General features: G+C 40.0%; 1 protein-coding gene across 1 annotated transcript; it reads right to left on the bottom strand.

Annotated features, from left to right (window-relative positions):
* Positions 1-875: 875 nt before the first annotated feature.
* PRPF38B (pre-mRNA processing factor 38B) lies at positions 876-10779 on the bottom strand. The gene is made up of 6 exons (XM_027590744.2): positions 9675-10779; positions 6804-6872; positions 6360-6511; positions 6219-6279; positions 3825-4048; positions 876-3552 (listed from the first exon to the last, which is right to left on the bottom strand). The coding sequence occupies exons 1-6, from the start codon at positions 9951-9953 to the stop codon at positions 2691-2693; spliced, it is 1647 nt and encodes a 548-aa protein (XP_027446545.1). The 5' UTR covers positions 9954-10779; the 3' UTR covers positions 876-2690.
* Between the last annotated feature and the right edge of the window lie 5834 nt (positions 10780-16613).

Here is a 16613-nt window from a genome sequence, read left to right as displayed (position 1 = left end):
AAAGCTATTGCCTTTGGTACTCTCAGGAGTTCATTCCCAACTACTCCTCTTTACCTAATCAGAGCTTTAAAAAAAAAAAGTAAACAGCACCAAAGCCCTATGGCAGTTTAGCTCTTGAAATTGCATGCAAGTTTTAGAGTGTTTATTTTTCCAGACATGATTTGTAGCTTTCATTAGATTCCTGAAAAGAAGCCCATAACTCAAAGGTTAAAAAACCACTGCCTCAGAGGAACTAAGGCACTAAACCCAACAAACAGATTATAAATTGGGCATTAAAATGAAGATTTTATATTAAAATTTCAAGATTGATAATATACTAGCCCATGTATAGTATTTAACTGCAAATGGAACATTAGAAAACAGATGAAAGATATTAATACACGAAAAGATGGTCATTTCAGTAAGCTGGATGGAGGCTGCTATTTATAACATTCTATCAAAAGCTTTTCGTTTGCTCACATTGTAAGAAATAATTGAGAAGTCTTTTGCAGCCACTTGTTTTCCCAGTCTTTCAGGAAGCCACTCTCCAAATTAACTATGCAGATATTTGGCAACAATTAGTACTATTAACACGTTCTACTGCTTATGAAAATGTTCAAGAGCAAACATTAAAAATCATAAATACAGCCTATGATAGTACTTTCATCTCTATTTGAAATAAATTCTTTCCACTTTACCTAAAATACAGTTCAATTAACATTTCAGGTGGAACTATATTGAGTAGCACCATTAATTTAGGTATACTAAAAATATTTTCGATATAAGATTAATCTTTCATTACTTGAAAATACTTTTCTATGTCTAGTGTCAATTCACTTGATGCTCAAATAAAAGGCAAGATGACTGATCTACTTTTTAAAAAAAAAAGCATAGCATTTTTTCAGACAGGAATTCCTTCATTTAATGAGATTTTTCTGGAGTTAGGTAGGTACAAATGTTAAGCCCACATATGAAGGACTTTTCCAAATATGCTTGTTTGCCCCATTTAACACTTTTGCAAGGTGGCTTCCGAGTGCCCATCTAGTTGGCCAATATAAACAGTGAGATAAAACATGTTAATACGGTATACACTGGAACACTCACTTTTAGTCTTGGCACTGACTGAACACATCACCTTGCACCTCAATTTCTTGTTCTAAAAAAAATTGGGTATCTTATAAAACTTCAAGTCCAAATTTTAAATGATTCTAATATGTAATCCAAGTGCAAAGTATCTCAATAAGCACCTTTGATGTGAAAACTAAGTAATCACCCAATCGAAAGAACCACCTAATGACACACAGAACACCCACTGACAAAGGGAACTGCCGATATTAAGAACTCTAGTAAGGATTACTATCACCTATGTCCAATTCTAGTCTACACGTTTAAAATTCACTTGTCATCTGGGCATTGAGATATCCATCCCTCTACACAAAGTGTGACTCTAACACTGTATCAATTTCCACAATAAAAATACTTTAAAAAAATGTTGACAAATGGGGGAAAAGCCAACACCCAGAATAAAGGATTTTATCCAGTATTTATTCCACACTCATGATCGTTCTCTGTAATCAGAATACAAGTCATAAGAACAATCTATCAAATGATTTGCTGATAATCTTAAATAATGCAGCACAGCATTACTTTTAATACTTCTGTTCTAGATTAAGTTTAAAAACTCAAACAGCAATCTTCATTATCAATAAAAAAAGTTTTGAATTTTAAAAAAAGGACACTATATCAAGCTGTCTCATAATTTAAGTTTTTCCCCTTTATAAAAATGCTTTGGAAGCTTGAGGCTTGAATCTATTTCTCTACTCATCTGCCCCACCCTCTCCCAATTTCACGTTAGTATAGGGTTGCTGCAAGAATGCTAGGCTTTAGACATTAATTTTTTCCTGTAATATGGTACTTTAAAATCTGAGAAATTCAAGAAAAAAAGATTACAGGTCATGTATTTTTTCAAATAAAAAAGGAAAACTAAGTGAATACATTTTAGGCATACTAACAGTGTCCCTTTGAGGTAGAATGCTAAAAGGACTTTTGATCAAATCACAGCCTAATTGAAACCTCTGCGTCAGAAACTAACTTGTCACGAATCTCTCTAAAGTTAACTGTGGAGAATATTAAGTGTAACGCATTTTCACAAGAGCCTTCCAAGATAATATACAGTGGACAAGAATGTTAATCCTACAACTGCTGCCTTCATGGACACTGAAAGCACAAAATTCTCCTACAAAAGACATCCAAGACCCATTCTCAAAGTCTTTAGCATTCTATTATGAAAAGCACATCCATGCTAGCTTCAGTACACAAACCATAATCCCACACCTACGAAACAAAAATAGAATTAGTGGCAGTTTATTGCCTTATACAAATTTAACCAACTTGGCAACCATGCCAAAGGAATTAAAACATTTTCAGGACATATGTACAGACTGTACATCTCAAAAACAATTGAACAATAAAAATGCAAGAACAATCTGTGCATCGTGTATCAAACTCAACAATTGGGTGAAAACATCAATGCAATAAATGGGATTACAAAGGCACTTCCCTACACAAAAGAGGAAATGAAAATGCAGCCTACGGGGAGCTTGAAGAGTGCGGAACTACTGCACAATCTCAACTTGGGAGGAAGAAAAAGAAAGCAGATTTAATCAAACATGTATAGGATTCAATGTGATCCACTTTTACAAAAAAAAACTTCACACAGTCTCATCTTTGTTTTTATGTTGTTTCTCTTGGCTCTCTGGCTCTATACTTTGGCTCCTTCGACGGTCGTGTTTGTCAGACTGGTCCTTACTATCACTGTGGTCTCGTTTGTGGGAACGTTCTTTGCTTCTGCTACGCTTTCTAGACTTCTCTTTGCTGGGGCTATGTTCCCGTTTTCTTGATTTTTCAACACTGTCAGTTCTTCCTTGACTGCCACTTCTACTTCGTTTATTTGACTTTTCTTTGCTTTCATTCTTATGTTTACTTGACTTCTCTTTGCTCCTGCTCCTGCTCCGCTTCCCTGCATTCCTACTTCTACTCCTACTTCTGTGTTTCCTGTCTCTGCTTCTGCTCCTACTGTGCTTTTTCTCCTTCTTGGACTCTTTCTTGTCATCTCTATGCCGCCTATCGTCCTTATCCTCTTTGTGTTTCTTCTCTTCTACCTCACCCCTGCTTCTCCGCTCCTTGGACCGCTCCCTGGACCGCTCCCGCTCCCCCTCCCGGTCGCCGCCTCTCTCCTTATCGTGGTCGCGGTCCCGTCGTCTCCCTCGCTCATTCTCCTTCTCTCTCTCCCGGTCCCTGTCCCTCCGGTCCCCTTTCCTGTCCCGACTTCGACTGCGGCTTCTGTGCCTTTCCCTACTCCTGCTGCTCCGCCTGCGTTCCAATCCCCGATCGACACTTCGGGATCTCCGCCTTTCCTTCTCCCTTTCTTTGGCTTCACGCTCTAGCCGCTGGCGTTCTTTCTCTCTTTCTAATTCCCGATCGAAACTAGAAGACCCGTGGCCCTCCCGATGATGGCTTCTACTCCTTGATCTTCTTGGGGACCTCCGTGGACTCAGTGATCTCCTTGGAGACCTAACATTTAAGCAAGGAAGAAAAAAATGTCAACGAAAATGTCAACATATCCTAAAAATTTAACTTCCACGTTACTTATCTAGATCCCCCACTTACACAGACATGTTAGGAACAATTAAAGGCCCTGAAAGGCACCAAATGATCTTTTGGGGTTAAAAGCGACAAACTCATGGAACGAACAGCATACACAGCATTTCCTGAGAATTTGCCACTGATTTCCAAGGACCCTGGTAAAAAGCCTATTTTTAAAGTAACTCCATGAGGTACGTTACCTTGAACGCCTGCGTTCGATGTGTCTGTCTATTTCCTCAGCACCTTCCTTCCCATCTTTCTTGATTTTTCTAGGCCGGGTTTTAATCTGTTGATCAATATTCTTCTGAACTGGAACCGGAATTCTCGGAAACAGGGTAGAAAACCACTCCAGTTTTGTGAGAAAAGACCGTAGCATTTCTCCAATGGTCATTACACAGCCTCCACCAGCCTTCACATCTAGGTCCTACAAACACACAAAAGATATCCTAGCCGTCAAAAAAAATAATTTCAACATATACATGAATACTATACAAATATTACCATCTTTGGAATCTCAAATACAAAAAAATTCTAACAAAAATTGTAATTTGTGTACCCTACTAATCTGGTAATGAATGATACAGAGAAATATTTGGGCTTAGTGTGTGCATGCAGGTGAGAACAAATCCTGCAGCCTCATGGGCATAAAAGAGCACTGATCTCACTCAGTTAACAGGAATATGAAACAGCCCCTTATATTACTAAACTCTGTGGAACAATAAACTTAAATTAACATTCCACATACCTACTAAGTATGTATTTCTTTCTGTGGACATGTTTGCACACATCATTCCTAGCACTGTAGCCTAACTACGTATGAACTACTTCAGACAATCCTGTCTAAAGATTATCTTTTAACAGCTCTAATACATAATGAAGCCCTAATAAAACTGGAAGCAATAGCAAACCAACTGCCATGAAGCAGTGAGGTTTCTAATTTAGAGTTATGTAGAAAATAAATAAATGAACAAATAATTGGAAACGCATAATCCATGATGACCATTGTCTCTGAAAAGGGTCATTACCGCATGAAGGCCTTCTTGCTATGCCCTCTCACAGCTCAGGACATGTTAGTCAGCTATTGTCAGTCCCAAACCTATAGTGCAAGCACACAAGGAAAGTGAGATTTGTTATCTAAACAGGAAAACAAGAGCTAAAGGTAAAACTGCTTGCACTCACACACATTTAAGTGTTCAGATATACAGTATTTCCAAATATAATCGCTGCAGATATCTAAGGAAGAAAACAATAAGTTAGCTTAAATAGAGATCCTCAGGTTTGTAAATACAATAAAAAAACAGATTAAATAGAAGCATTCAGAAACAAACCTAATACAATACCAATTATGAAGAGGGACATGCTTTTTAAATATAGAAGGGAGAAGTGCTTTGGCCTAAAAAATCTCATCTAAAAAGAAAAACAACTTTAAAGACTGTGCTTTATCACCTGATACATTTTTTTGCTTCTTCAGAAATATGAATAATTCAGTAAACAGCCCCTGCCAAAAAATGCAGACAAAAATTTTCCATTTCTACAAGAGTGAGATGTTTTTAGATGGGCACATAATAACACACTTAGAAAGATCTCTATTAGAACTACCCTTTAATTCAACAAATTCTTTGGGATAAATGTTTTAAATGGGACTACTGAGGCATGGCACTCAAAGTTTACTTTATGACCCCTAAAATACAAAGTGGTGGGGGCATATGTATGGACAATACAGGTACGTATTAAGTACCTTTTGAGATCTTGGACTTCATTGCGTAAGCATATTAATACATATATGATTTAAATCTGACACAGCAATGTTTCTGAAAGTAACTTTTGTTTCCTGAACATATGTAACAAGCTCAACTTGTTAAGCTTGAGTGGCAAACCAGATTTATAATTAAGCAAAAAGGGGCACCTGGCTGCCTCAGTCTTAGAGCATGTGACTCTTGACCTTGGGGTCATGGGTTCAAGCCCCCCCACTGGGTGTAGAGCTTACTTAAAAAAAAAAATTTTTTTTTTCAATTAAAAAACAAGAACCTAAAGTACTAATTTTAAGGCTTTCTTCTGGCTTTATAAATAACATATTAGGAATCAGAAAGCTAGAATTTTGATCATTTTGAATAAACTCTAAACTCTCACCCTATTTAAATGCCACCCAGCTCTTCAATTTTGTACTTCTAGGCAAGTGGGAGTATTAATATGTGGAAGAAGTTAGAGCGTGGAGAGCTGAAGAGTTCCAAAAGAATAAAGCGCTATAATTAGTACTGTATGCGCATGTGTTAACACCTCAATCTTGAGCACGGCCCACTTAAAAAGTCACTATCAACTTTACAAGTCAAGATCAATGCAATATACAAAACATAATTAGAAAAAAATTTCAATAGTTATCAAAACCATCTAAACAATTAAGAAATAAGAAAATTAGGAAAGTTAACCTAAGATATATAAAATCCACTAAAGTCTTAGTAAAAGGACAGCAATTCCAAAAGTATGAGTGAATTTAACTACAGAAAATTCTGAAAAACATTAAACTTCCAATAAATAAAAGATACTAAAAACATGAGTAATCAGAAGAAAACTCATTATTACCCTTGTTGACATACCTCTTCATCATCAAGGAAGGATTCAAACCAGTCCCATAGATCTGTAGGGGGCTGTGTGTACCTAGAATTACAAAAGATCAATTAGCCTTATGTGATTTAAAATGATGTATTTAATGGAAATGTAGATAAATGCATGCTTACCTTATATACATAAATCCAAGGGCTCTAATATATGGAGAGTCTGTGTGTGTTATGAGACCCATCACTTGCTTTCGAGTTAGCTTCAGAGTAAATAATTTGTATAACAAGCAGAAAGCTGTAGAAACAATTCCTCCTGTTCCAACACCTCGAACCTTTAGGGGAAACAGGTAAGAAAAAGTAGTAAAATAACTGACAGATATTTAACACCAACTGATTAATCCTATTAGGTATTAATAACAAGACATAATCCAGAACTAAGAATGGAGCATTAATAAAACAGCAACTTTCTAACCCCATTCACCAGACACTTGAATTTAGATAAAAACAAAACAAACTTCTAAGCTTTGCCAACTGTCATTTGAGTAACTGTCACTTTTAGTTTCCTAATTTTAAACTTAGTTATCAGACACAGAAAAACTGAAAAATGCACGTACTTCTACTTACCCCTCCGCACATCCCCGTTTGGCCTGCTGTTTTCCTGCTTCCTTTCTCCCACGGCTCAACATGCGTGACCTGAAATAGAAAAGAGGAACACAACAAACATTCATACTTCGAATTTTTTTTAAAAACTATGATTAAAGTAAACCCAAGTCCATAACAGAGCTTCTTCCAAAAGTTTGGAAGCTGATTTTGACATGATGCATATATTTTGTTTACATACGTTATGTAAACCATCTTTGAAAAACTGCTTAGCTTTTAAAAAGCACCAATAAAACTGCCAGAGTTTAACAAAACCGCAACAGTTTTATGAGCAGAAATCCCATTAAAATAGGCTTTGTAGAGAGCTGATACTTGTGGAGCCAACAGATTTCTAGGAGTCTCATATACTTGTAAAAAAATATTTCATAATGTATCAATTTTTTATTTTATTATGAGTTGTTAAAAAAAATTCTCATTTTAAAATGTATTTAAGGCTCCAACTTGAAGCAAAAAGTACCAATGAAGTTTTAGTATTTATTTCAAAAAAAGATTTAATACCCTTAACTTTATGGTGATTTAAAATTCTACATCATAAAATGAAGAAAAATGACTTGAAGTATGTATGTTAAAACAGTAGCAAGTTACTTCTAATGCAAAACTATGGAACTTTATTTGTATATATATATATATTTTTTTTACCATGAACAGGCATTATGTTCATTCCTGATTAGAGATGAAATTACAAGGGCCACACCTACACAGAACCTTCTTGTTAGTAATTTATTTTCAGCCTAATTATGTGAACCAATTCAATTTTTCCCCAGAAAATAAACTATTAAAAGCTAAGTGTGACTAGTCATTATATTATGTACAATTGATACAGTATCATCTTTGTTGAAGTGAGTACCCTATAAAAACCACATACTTTACCTAAAAATAGCAAAGAAAGAATTTTAGCTCGATAACATATAACTCAAGGTCTTTTAGAAAGATCTGTATTTCTTAATTTAAAACAAAATCAAAATAAAATCCTGTTCAGTATGCATTTCTAAAACTGTATTTTTGCCCACCCATGGCTGCATTTTTAGTCTGTGGCTTCAGACAGAAAAGCATGCATTTAAATTTAAGCACTACACTATTATGCTCAGCACTGCTTTACGGTTTCATTTCCTTCCCCCAGTTTGCTGTATGAAAGATGTTTCAATTCCTTAAAGGCTAGCCAAAGGGGCGGATGCAACACGAAATCAAAACTAGAAGCCTACATATTTCAATGATCATTTAATCTGGACATCTTGATAACGAAGCCTGGATCTTTAGTTTTATAACTAAATTTAAATAATTTCTAGTACAGTCAAATTGTTTCAAAACACAGTATCTGTATTTGAAAACAAGCTTTTCCTCTATCACATTAACATCTGCCTGTATTATTAAACAGAACCTGCTACAAATAAAGCAGGAACCCAATTTTCAGTTGTTTGAAGTTTACTACACAAAGCTAAGAATATTCACCGTATACTGTATTCATGCTGAAAAAGGCCTTACCTTTTAAAAACTAAAAAACCTAGTTCATAGTATTACAATTTTCTTGTAAAAGGATAACAAAATTTCAGTGTACTTTACATACCCAAAGTTGAACTGTATTCTCAAAATATGATTTTCTATCAAAAAACAACTAGTATCTCAAAATCCTTCAATAACCTAATCGCTTAAGGGAGTGGGGTGGGGGGAGGGCTGTGGACAAAATAGAACCTAAAAGCAAATAAAAAGAATTTCCTCTTGCTAACACCTCTACAGGTATGTTCAGATCACAGAAAGTACTTTATGTGTTCTGTCAAATGTTTTAAGAGTCAAATACACAAGACAAATGGTATTTTGTTAGATGCTCTAGCTAAAATATTTAAAGATCATTAAGACTGTTATTAATATTCCTTAAAATATTAATTAACCTTAAGAGGCCTGGAAGATACTTTTAAAACTACATAATTTGCAGGGAAGTGGAGAAAACCTATCTAGTTGGTGTAGAAAAGCCCAAAACCAATGGCCAAAAAATACCTAATTAGCCGTTCATTTAACCAGGGAAATGCATTTATGGCGATTGAGCATGATTAATAGTGCATACCTCTACCTGCGACCCTGGGCTGCTCCGAGCCTCGCTGCAAGACTGAGTCAATCCTGCTAACGAAACAAGAACTGAGACAAGAGTGCAGTGAGGAGGCGCCAGGTGAGCTCCCCAGCACAGCCAAGCCAGCACCGACCCTGCCGCAGAAGCCCAGGGCCCAGATAATCCTGAACAAGCCCAATGCACAAGTAACTGAGACCACTTACTCCTGACTTCCTGCTGGGAAAATTTCCAGGCCTTCTGTACACCTCTTGCCCTGGCACCTCTCCACCCTCAACCCTCCCACCCCCACCCGACACACGCACTGACCATTTCCCTGTCTGGATCGGATTGAGAATACCAACAACACGAGGCCAACATTGAAGTCAATGCACGCCCTGGCCCAGGGTGAGCGGGAGAAGCACCAACGAGTTGGCGCTGAGTAGATCCACGTCAAAAGGAATAATTTTAAAGCTGTAAACTGGAGAGGATTCAGTTACTCTTTTCTCCCCTCCCCCACCCCTCCCGTCCAACTCCCCCCAGGGGTGGGCAGGAGGTTGGGGGAGGAGAGTTCAATAGAGGCGGGCTCTCCCAGCCCTAAAAATCTGAAAAAGAAATGAGAGGGCGGCCCCAGTTTGACCCCTCCCAGGCGGACTACTGACCACCGCTCCCCCACCCAACCTTCCCGCACCTACAAATGCTCAGATCTCAAGGGCCGCCTCCGCCCGTTTCCTCTAACCCCTCCTCGGAACTTAACCCGCCCGCCCCCTGGCCCCCCAGGCCTAGACTCTTCGTACCTTAAAGTAGATCTCGTCCACCACCTCGTGGTAGGTCTTGAGCTCGTAGAGCTGCACTTTGAAGTAAGGCGACGACAGGATATTGGTCAAGATCATGGGGTTGAGGTTCATAGTCTTCTCGTTGCCCCACAGCGGCAGCACATTTCCCTGCTTGCCCGAGACCGCCGGCTTGGTGGCGCCGCCGCCACCGCCGCACTGCTGCTGCTGCTGGGCCGCGGCCGCGGCCGCCTGGTGCTGCGGCTGCGAGTTGCCTGTCAGCGCGGGGCTGTTGTTAGCCATGTTGCGGCGGAAGGAAGGAGGGAGGGTGAAGGGAGGGGGAGGGGGCCAAGCTCGATCTCGCTCTTCGGGACAACGGTCCGGGACCCTACTCCATGGAACGCCGTCAGGAGAGGGGGGCCACCTCGCTGTCCCCCAGCTGGGTGAAGGAGGGCAACGGGGACGCCGACAAAAGGACCCTGGATCGAAAGCAGACGCCGAGACGCGGGCCGCGAGAACTCCCGGCAGAAGGCGAGCCGGCGGCCACGGAGCGCGATCTCTTCCGCCAACTGCCCCTGGGAACAAGATGGCGGGCCCGGCGGATGTGACGTCGGAAGCCCCAGAATTCCAAGCTGAGCCGGCAGCCAATCAGACACGCCTAGCTGGGCTGGAAATTCCTCTTCCTAGTTCCGCACGTTCTCTGCACGCTGCGGTAGCTGCGGTGGTTTCCAGTGCCCGACTCTTAGGAGGTTTCCCCTGGGAATTTGGGGGCAGCGGAAGGGGTTGAAGGCCCAATTCGTATGTTTTAGAATCTCGGTTGGGGGCCTAGTTTCTCCTCTTGAAAGCCGGGCAGGAGAGGGTTCGCATGGATATATGCTTGCGAATTCGTGACTCTGGCTTCTACGGAGTATCCTAGTCTCTTGGGTTCACAATTTTAAAGAATCTCTGGAAGGGATGATGTTCAGGACTTCATTCCTCCATGTGATTCCGATGCAATAGTTACATCTTTCTATCCGCCGGCTGTAGTGTACGGCCGGAAGTTTTATTGTTTGAACCCAAATTTATTCAGCTGTAAGATTGGAAAACATCGTTCTGGACTGTTAAAACATCGGAGCATTAAAAGAGCTACTATACCTGTAGAGCCTAGTAGAATTCTACAAGCGTTTGTTAGGTGCCTTTCTTTCCTTCCTACTCGAGTTCATTCTGCAGATGCATTCTGAGTGGTAAACACTGGGCGAGGCACTGAACGGGGGAGGAGGGAGGCAAGCGGGAGGAGGTGTAAAAATGAGTCAGAATCGGTCTTGCCACTCGAAAGCTATTGTTAACCTAGAGGAGATTCGTGGTATTTGGGAATTAAGAGAAGGCTGCGAGAAGCACTTACGTTTATACAGATAACTGTCAGGCTGGGCAGTTTTATCAGCAGAGAACAGCCTGAGGATATGTAGAAGCAGGAAAGATCAGGCTTGTTAGATGGTAAATGGTCCATTACAGGAGCCAGGAAATGTGCTGATGGGGGAGTAATGGCTGGGGTGGAATTGGGCCACTGTTTAGTGCCTGGAATGCCAAGATGAAACATAGGAATTTAATGACATTTAAAGCTAAGGATGACATAATTACATCTATGACCCCCAAGTCTACTTACAGATATTAATATTCCTAATATTTTCTGGCTCCAATCCATTCTTTAGAGTACTGCCAGATTCTTCGTTCCAAAAGTGTAACACTCCTACTCAAAACCTTGGGTGGCTCACTTAGTGACATCCTAATTGCCATTGCCAAAATTCAGTGACCTTTTTCTCTCTTCATCCTATTTGATTTCTGTGGCACTTTTTTTTTTTTAAGTTTTATTTAAGTAATCTCTACACCTGGGTCTCAAACTCACCACCCAAGAAGAGCAAGAGTTGCATGCTCTTTGGCCTAAGCCAGCCAGGTGCCCCTGTGGCACTTTTTATCATTTACTCGTTCCTAGAAACTATTGGGGTTGGAAGTTTGAAAGTGGAGATCTTAATTTTCAGTGGCTTGTACACAGGAGGAGGGGAAAATCCACACCTGGATGAAGTTGAAACAGCAGGAGAGAAAAGACACAAGTAGGAGGTAAAACTGGGATACTGTGGTAAGACAGAATGCAAGGAAAGATAAATGATAAATAAATGAATGGTTGGAGGGGTACCTGGGTGGCTCAGTTGGTTACACCTTTGCCTTCTGTTCAGGTCATGATCTCAGAGTCCTGGGATGGAGCCAGGTGTAGGGCTCCCTGCTCCCTCCCTCTGCCTCTGCCTCTGCCCCTCCCCCTGCTCAGTTGGTTACACCTTTGCCTTCTGTTCAGGTCATGATCTCAGAGTCCTGGGATGGAGCCAAGTGTAGGGCTCCCTGCTCCCTCCCTCTGCCTCTGCTTCTGCCTCTGCCCCTCCCCCTGCTCAGGCTCTCTCCCTCTCTCTCAAATAGTTAAAATCTTTTTTTAAATAATAAGTAAATGAATGGTTGGAATGACATATTTAGAGTTAGATAGACAGTACATGAGTGATCATCCTTTCTAGTTTATTTTACATTAAAAATAATGAGAGAGAAGTGGTTTTCACTTCCTAGTAGATCTTGTTTTTCTATACATTAGATTATACCAATGTACTTCCCAAGGAAAACTGATGATTCCAACCTCTAATGAGTTACCAAGTTAAAAATACAACGAAAAATAATTTTGAACCCTGTTCTTCCTTTATTTTATGTGTATTTTTCTGTCTGCATAAGTGAGTTTACCTAGTGACACTCCAATTGCCAAATTCTATGATCTTTTAAAAATTCCTTACCACATGTGATCTGTGTAGTCTTAGATACTCATTTACCCCTAGACTCTGAGTGAAATGTGCTCAGTAGAGAGGTTGAGGTTTAATATCGAAGTCTCAAGAGCACCAAACTAAGGGAGCCAGTTATTATGATAAAGTGCTTAGCATAGTCAATGAATCCCTACAACAGCCTGAAGATATTATTGTTATCCCCCATGAAAAATAAACTTTATTGGGGTGCCTGGGTGGCTCAGTCGTTAAGTGTCTGCCTTCAGCTCAGGTCATGATCCCAGGGTCCTGGGATCGAGCCCCACATTGGGCTTCCTGCTCAGCGGAAAGCCTGCTTCTCCCTCTTCCACTCCCCCTGCTTGTGTTCCCTCTCTCGCTGTGTCTCTGCCAAATAAATAAAATCTTAAAAAAAAACCAAACTTTATTGATACTTAACTTAGGAACACTACACTGTATATAGATAAAGCTGGGAAGTTTGGTTTGATCTGATTGACACATGCACACCCATTGTCTTAGTCCATTCATGCTGTTATAACAAATAACCACAAATGGGATAGCTTAAAAATATCAGTAATTTATTTCTCACAGTTCTGAATGCTAAAGAGTCCAAGATCAAGGGACATGCTCTTCTTGGCACTTTCTGGATGTACTTACATGGTTGAAAGGGTGGGGAACTTCCTGGGGTCTTGTTCATAAGAGCACTAATCCCATGTAAGAGGGCTCCACCCTCATGATTTAAACATCTCCTGAAGGCCTCACCTCCTAATAGGGTCAATTTGGAGGTTAGAATTTCAACATAAAAATCTTGCAGGGATACAGTCAGACCACAGCACTCATTAAATCATCACCACCACAATGAAGATAACAGTCTTGCATCACCTCCAAAAGTTCTCCTGTGCCTTTTGTCATCTGCATCTCCCTCCAACTCCATACCCAGGCAGCCAATTTCTGTCAGTTTTCATTTTCTTGCATTTTAAATAAATGGAATCATACACTTAATTCCCTTTTTGCCTGGCTTCTTCAGCTCAGCATCAGCTTGAGATTTATCCTTATTGCTTTTATCAACAGGTTATGGGTTTTGTTTGGTTTTGTTTTTATTACTGAGTAGTATTCCATTGTGGGATTTCCACAATTTGTTCAATTGTCTGTTGATGGGCATTTGGGTATCTAATTTGGGCTATTATAAATATAGCTGCTATCAACTCAGTCAAGCTTCTGACTCTTGATTTTTGGCTTAGGTCAGGGATCTCTGGTGGTGGGATTGAGCCCTGCCTCAGGCTCTGCACTCAGCACTCAGAGGAGTCGGCTTGTCCCTCCCTCTCCACCTCCCCCTGCGTTTACTCTTTCTCTCTCTAAAATAAATAAAACCTTTAAAAAAAATGTATCACTCATGAATAAGTGAGTAAAGAATTAAAATAACTGCCATGTGTATCTAAACTAAATGTTCTGGTGTTTTAAACATTTTACTGTTTAGAACAACTGCAAATCTAGAGTAACATAAGCCGTTAACTGAAGTACCCAAGAACTAAAAATCTGATACAGTGTATGCACATTCAGGGGTGTTGTTGATATGAACAATCAAGGATGTTTATTGGTTATGATTTCAAAGTACTGACTCAGAAGAGGTATGAGTTGAGATTTAAAAATTATTAGGGGTGCCTCGCTGGCTCAGTCCATAGAGCATATAATTCTTGAACTTGGGTTGTGAGTTTGGCCCCCTGTTGGGTATAGAGATTACCTAAAAAATTATTAGGGGTGAATTAGGCAAATATAAGGGAAAGGATATTCTAGTTAAGGCTAGCCTGTGCAAAGGCTCTGAGGCGTGAAAGAACAAATGATGTATTTGGGGAACTATTTGTCACTATTGCACTACTTAATTTTTTTTTCAAGGGTGATATGAAAAATTGGTACAGCCATACAAATGTATACTGGCTGAATATTAATTCTGAATACACTGTAATTATCTGCTGATTTGTCATCTTCAGCCACCAGAGGGAGGGTCTGTGCCTTTCAGTGAATCATTCCCAGCACTAGGCATAAGGATGGACACATAGTAGGTACTAATAGTTAAAAGAAAACTGTTTTCTACTCGCTTTTGACACATGTGTGGGTTCCCCCCCTTCTGCCCCAACACATACACCAACCAATTTTCAAACTCTAGACACCAGCTGTGTGTTCTATAATTTAACTTGATTCTGATAGTAACTACTCAAGAGTTAGCACAGACTGCATAGTTAAGGGCTCAGTTGCCCAAGACTGACCCAACTTCAGACTCCGATTACAAAGAGTGGGTCCGTTATTCCTACCATCTTCCAGAGTTCTCTACAGTGAGGGCAGTGAGTGTTGTTATAGAATGTTTTTTTCTTCTCTTGTTCTCTATATAAACGCAAACTTTCTTCTCTTGATACATTTTTTTAAAGGTGAGAATTTTTTTTATTTGTATTGTTTTTATTTATTTGAGAGAGAGAGAATGAGAGATAGAGAGCATGAGAGGGAAGAGGGTCAGAGGGAGAAGCAGACTCCCTGCTGAGCAGGGAGCCCAATGTGGGACTCGATCCTGGGACTCCAGGATCATGACCTGAGCCGAAGGCAGTCGCTTAACCAACTGAGCCACCCAGGCGTCCAGAACTTTTTTTTTTTTATTTTATTTATTTGACAGAGAGACACAGCCAGAGAGGGAACACAAGCAGGGGGAGTGGGAGAGGGAGAAGCAGGCTTCCCGCGGACAGGGAGCCTGATGCGGGGCTCGATCCCAGGACCCTGGGATCATCACCTGAGCCGAAGGCAGATGGTTAATGACCGAGCCACCGAGGCGCCCCCTGGGTTTAAATTCTGTCTCCATTATTTTGATTTAAACAAGTTATTTCACTTTTCTCTGCTTTCATTATCTCACCTGTTAAAATGGGGGATGTTATTATTACCTACTTCATCAGATTTTATGTGAATCAAATTTAGGATATGTGTTAATGCTTAGAACAGGACTTAGCACATACTGTGACCTTAAATGTTTTCCATTACTGTTTTCTAAATAGCATTTAACATTTTTATTAAATTCTAAATTCACCTTTAAAATGTTATTGCAATCTTATTTTCTAAATCTGTTAACTTTTTACTTCCCATTAGGAATCTAAATTCTGATACAGTGTTTTGCCAGAGATATTTCTGTGTGGCTGCCAACTGTATAGCACAGCCAGGATTACAGATGGGATTGATCTCCTCAGCAGATGGGTCATAAACTTGATACCGGATTTATTTTAAGCTGTTAACAAGAAATAAGGAATATTTCAGAGGTTATATCTCAAAACTTTGAAAATCACATGAGAGAATAACTGGGAATAACAGCCCTTCTCTGTATGGCTTTGGCATACCTATTGCCCCTTCTAAGTGTAATTGTCTTACTCCTAGTGCTGTTGACAGGGCAACCCTGTGTGGCCATGATTTATACCAAGTGACCTTGGCTGTCTGGCCAGAGGGAGTACTGATCCACATGCTAACCAGTGACCTGTGATCTGGCTCCCTCTGAATGAGATGAGCCGGGGCTTCCAGATCCTTGCTGGAATTTGAATGGGGAACATAGAATCAAGCAGTTACCTGTAGGCCCCAAAGCAAAAAGAATGTTTTTTGTTTTGTTTGTTTTGTTTTTAGGTAGGCTCCATGCCCATCATGGGGCTTAAACTCACAACCCTGAGATTAAAAGTCCCGGGCTCTACCAACTGAGCCAGCCAGGCACCCCAATTAAAGAATGGAGTGAGATAGGGAAGGAGTCATGTGGATTCAGCCAGGTTCATATCCAGATTCTGAGGAAGCAAGGAGAAAAAATGAGCAAGGACCTGTTGGAAACAACACGCTCAAAATGGAGTCACTTGTGCTAAGCCTCACCAAGATTTAATAGCTAATGCAGTTTCAACCTTTAAGAGCAGAATTTTATTTATTATTCATTAATTAATTAATTTATTTATTATGTTTCAAATTTTTATTTAAATTTAGTTAACATATAGTGTAATATTATTTTCAGGAATATAATTTAGTGATTCATCACTTATATAACACCCAGCGCTCATCACAAGCACCCTCCTTAATCCCCATCACCCATTTAGCCCATCCGTCCACCCAACTCCCCTCCAGCCACCCTCAGGTTGCTTTCTATAGTTAAGAGTCTGTCTAGGGGTGCCTG

The sequence above is a fragment of the Zalophus californianus genome, chromosome 4 (assembly GCF_009762305.2).
Source record: "Zalophus californianus isolate mZalCal1 chromosome 4, mZalCal1.pri.v2, whole genome shotgun sequence".
In the NCBI taxonomy this organism is placed as follows: Eukaryota; Metazoa; Chordata; class Mammalia; order Carnivora; family Otariidae; genus Zalophus; species Zalophus californianus.
This window is presented reverse-complemented; position numbering and strand designations above follow the sequence as displayed.

What these genes read in the sequence shown, in the direction of transcription:
- PRPF38B (XM_027590744.2), bottom strand. Translation starts at nt 9,953, where the DNA reads ATGGCTAACAACAGCCCCGCGCTGACAGGCAACTCGCAGCCGCAGCAC. An exon ending in CTTGGATTTATGTATATAAG is followed by an intron (nt 6,280 to 6,359) that starts GTAAGCATGCAT and finishes TTGTAATTCTAG; the next exon opens with GTACACACAGCCCCCTACAG. An exon ending in ATCGAACGCAGGCGTTCAAG is followed by an intron (nt 3,553 to 3,824) that starts GTAACGTACCTC and finishes CTTAAATGTTAG; the next exon opens with GTCTCCAAGGAGATCACTGA.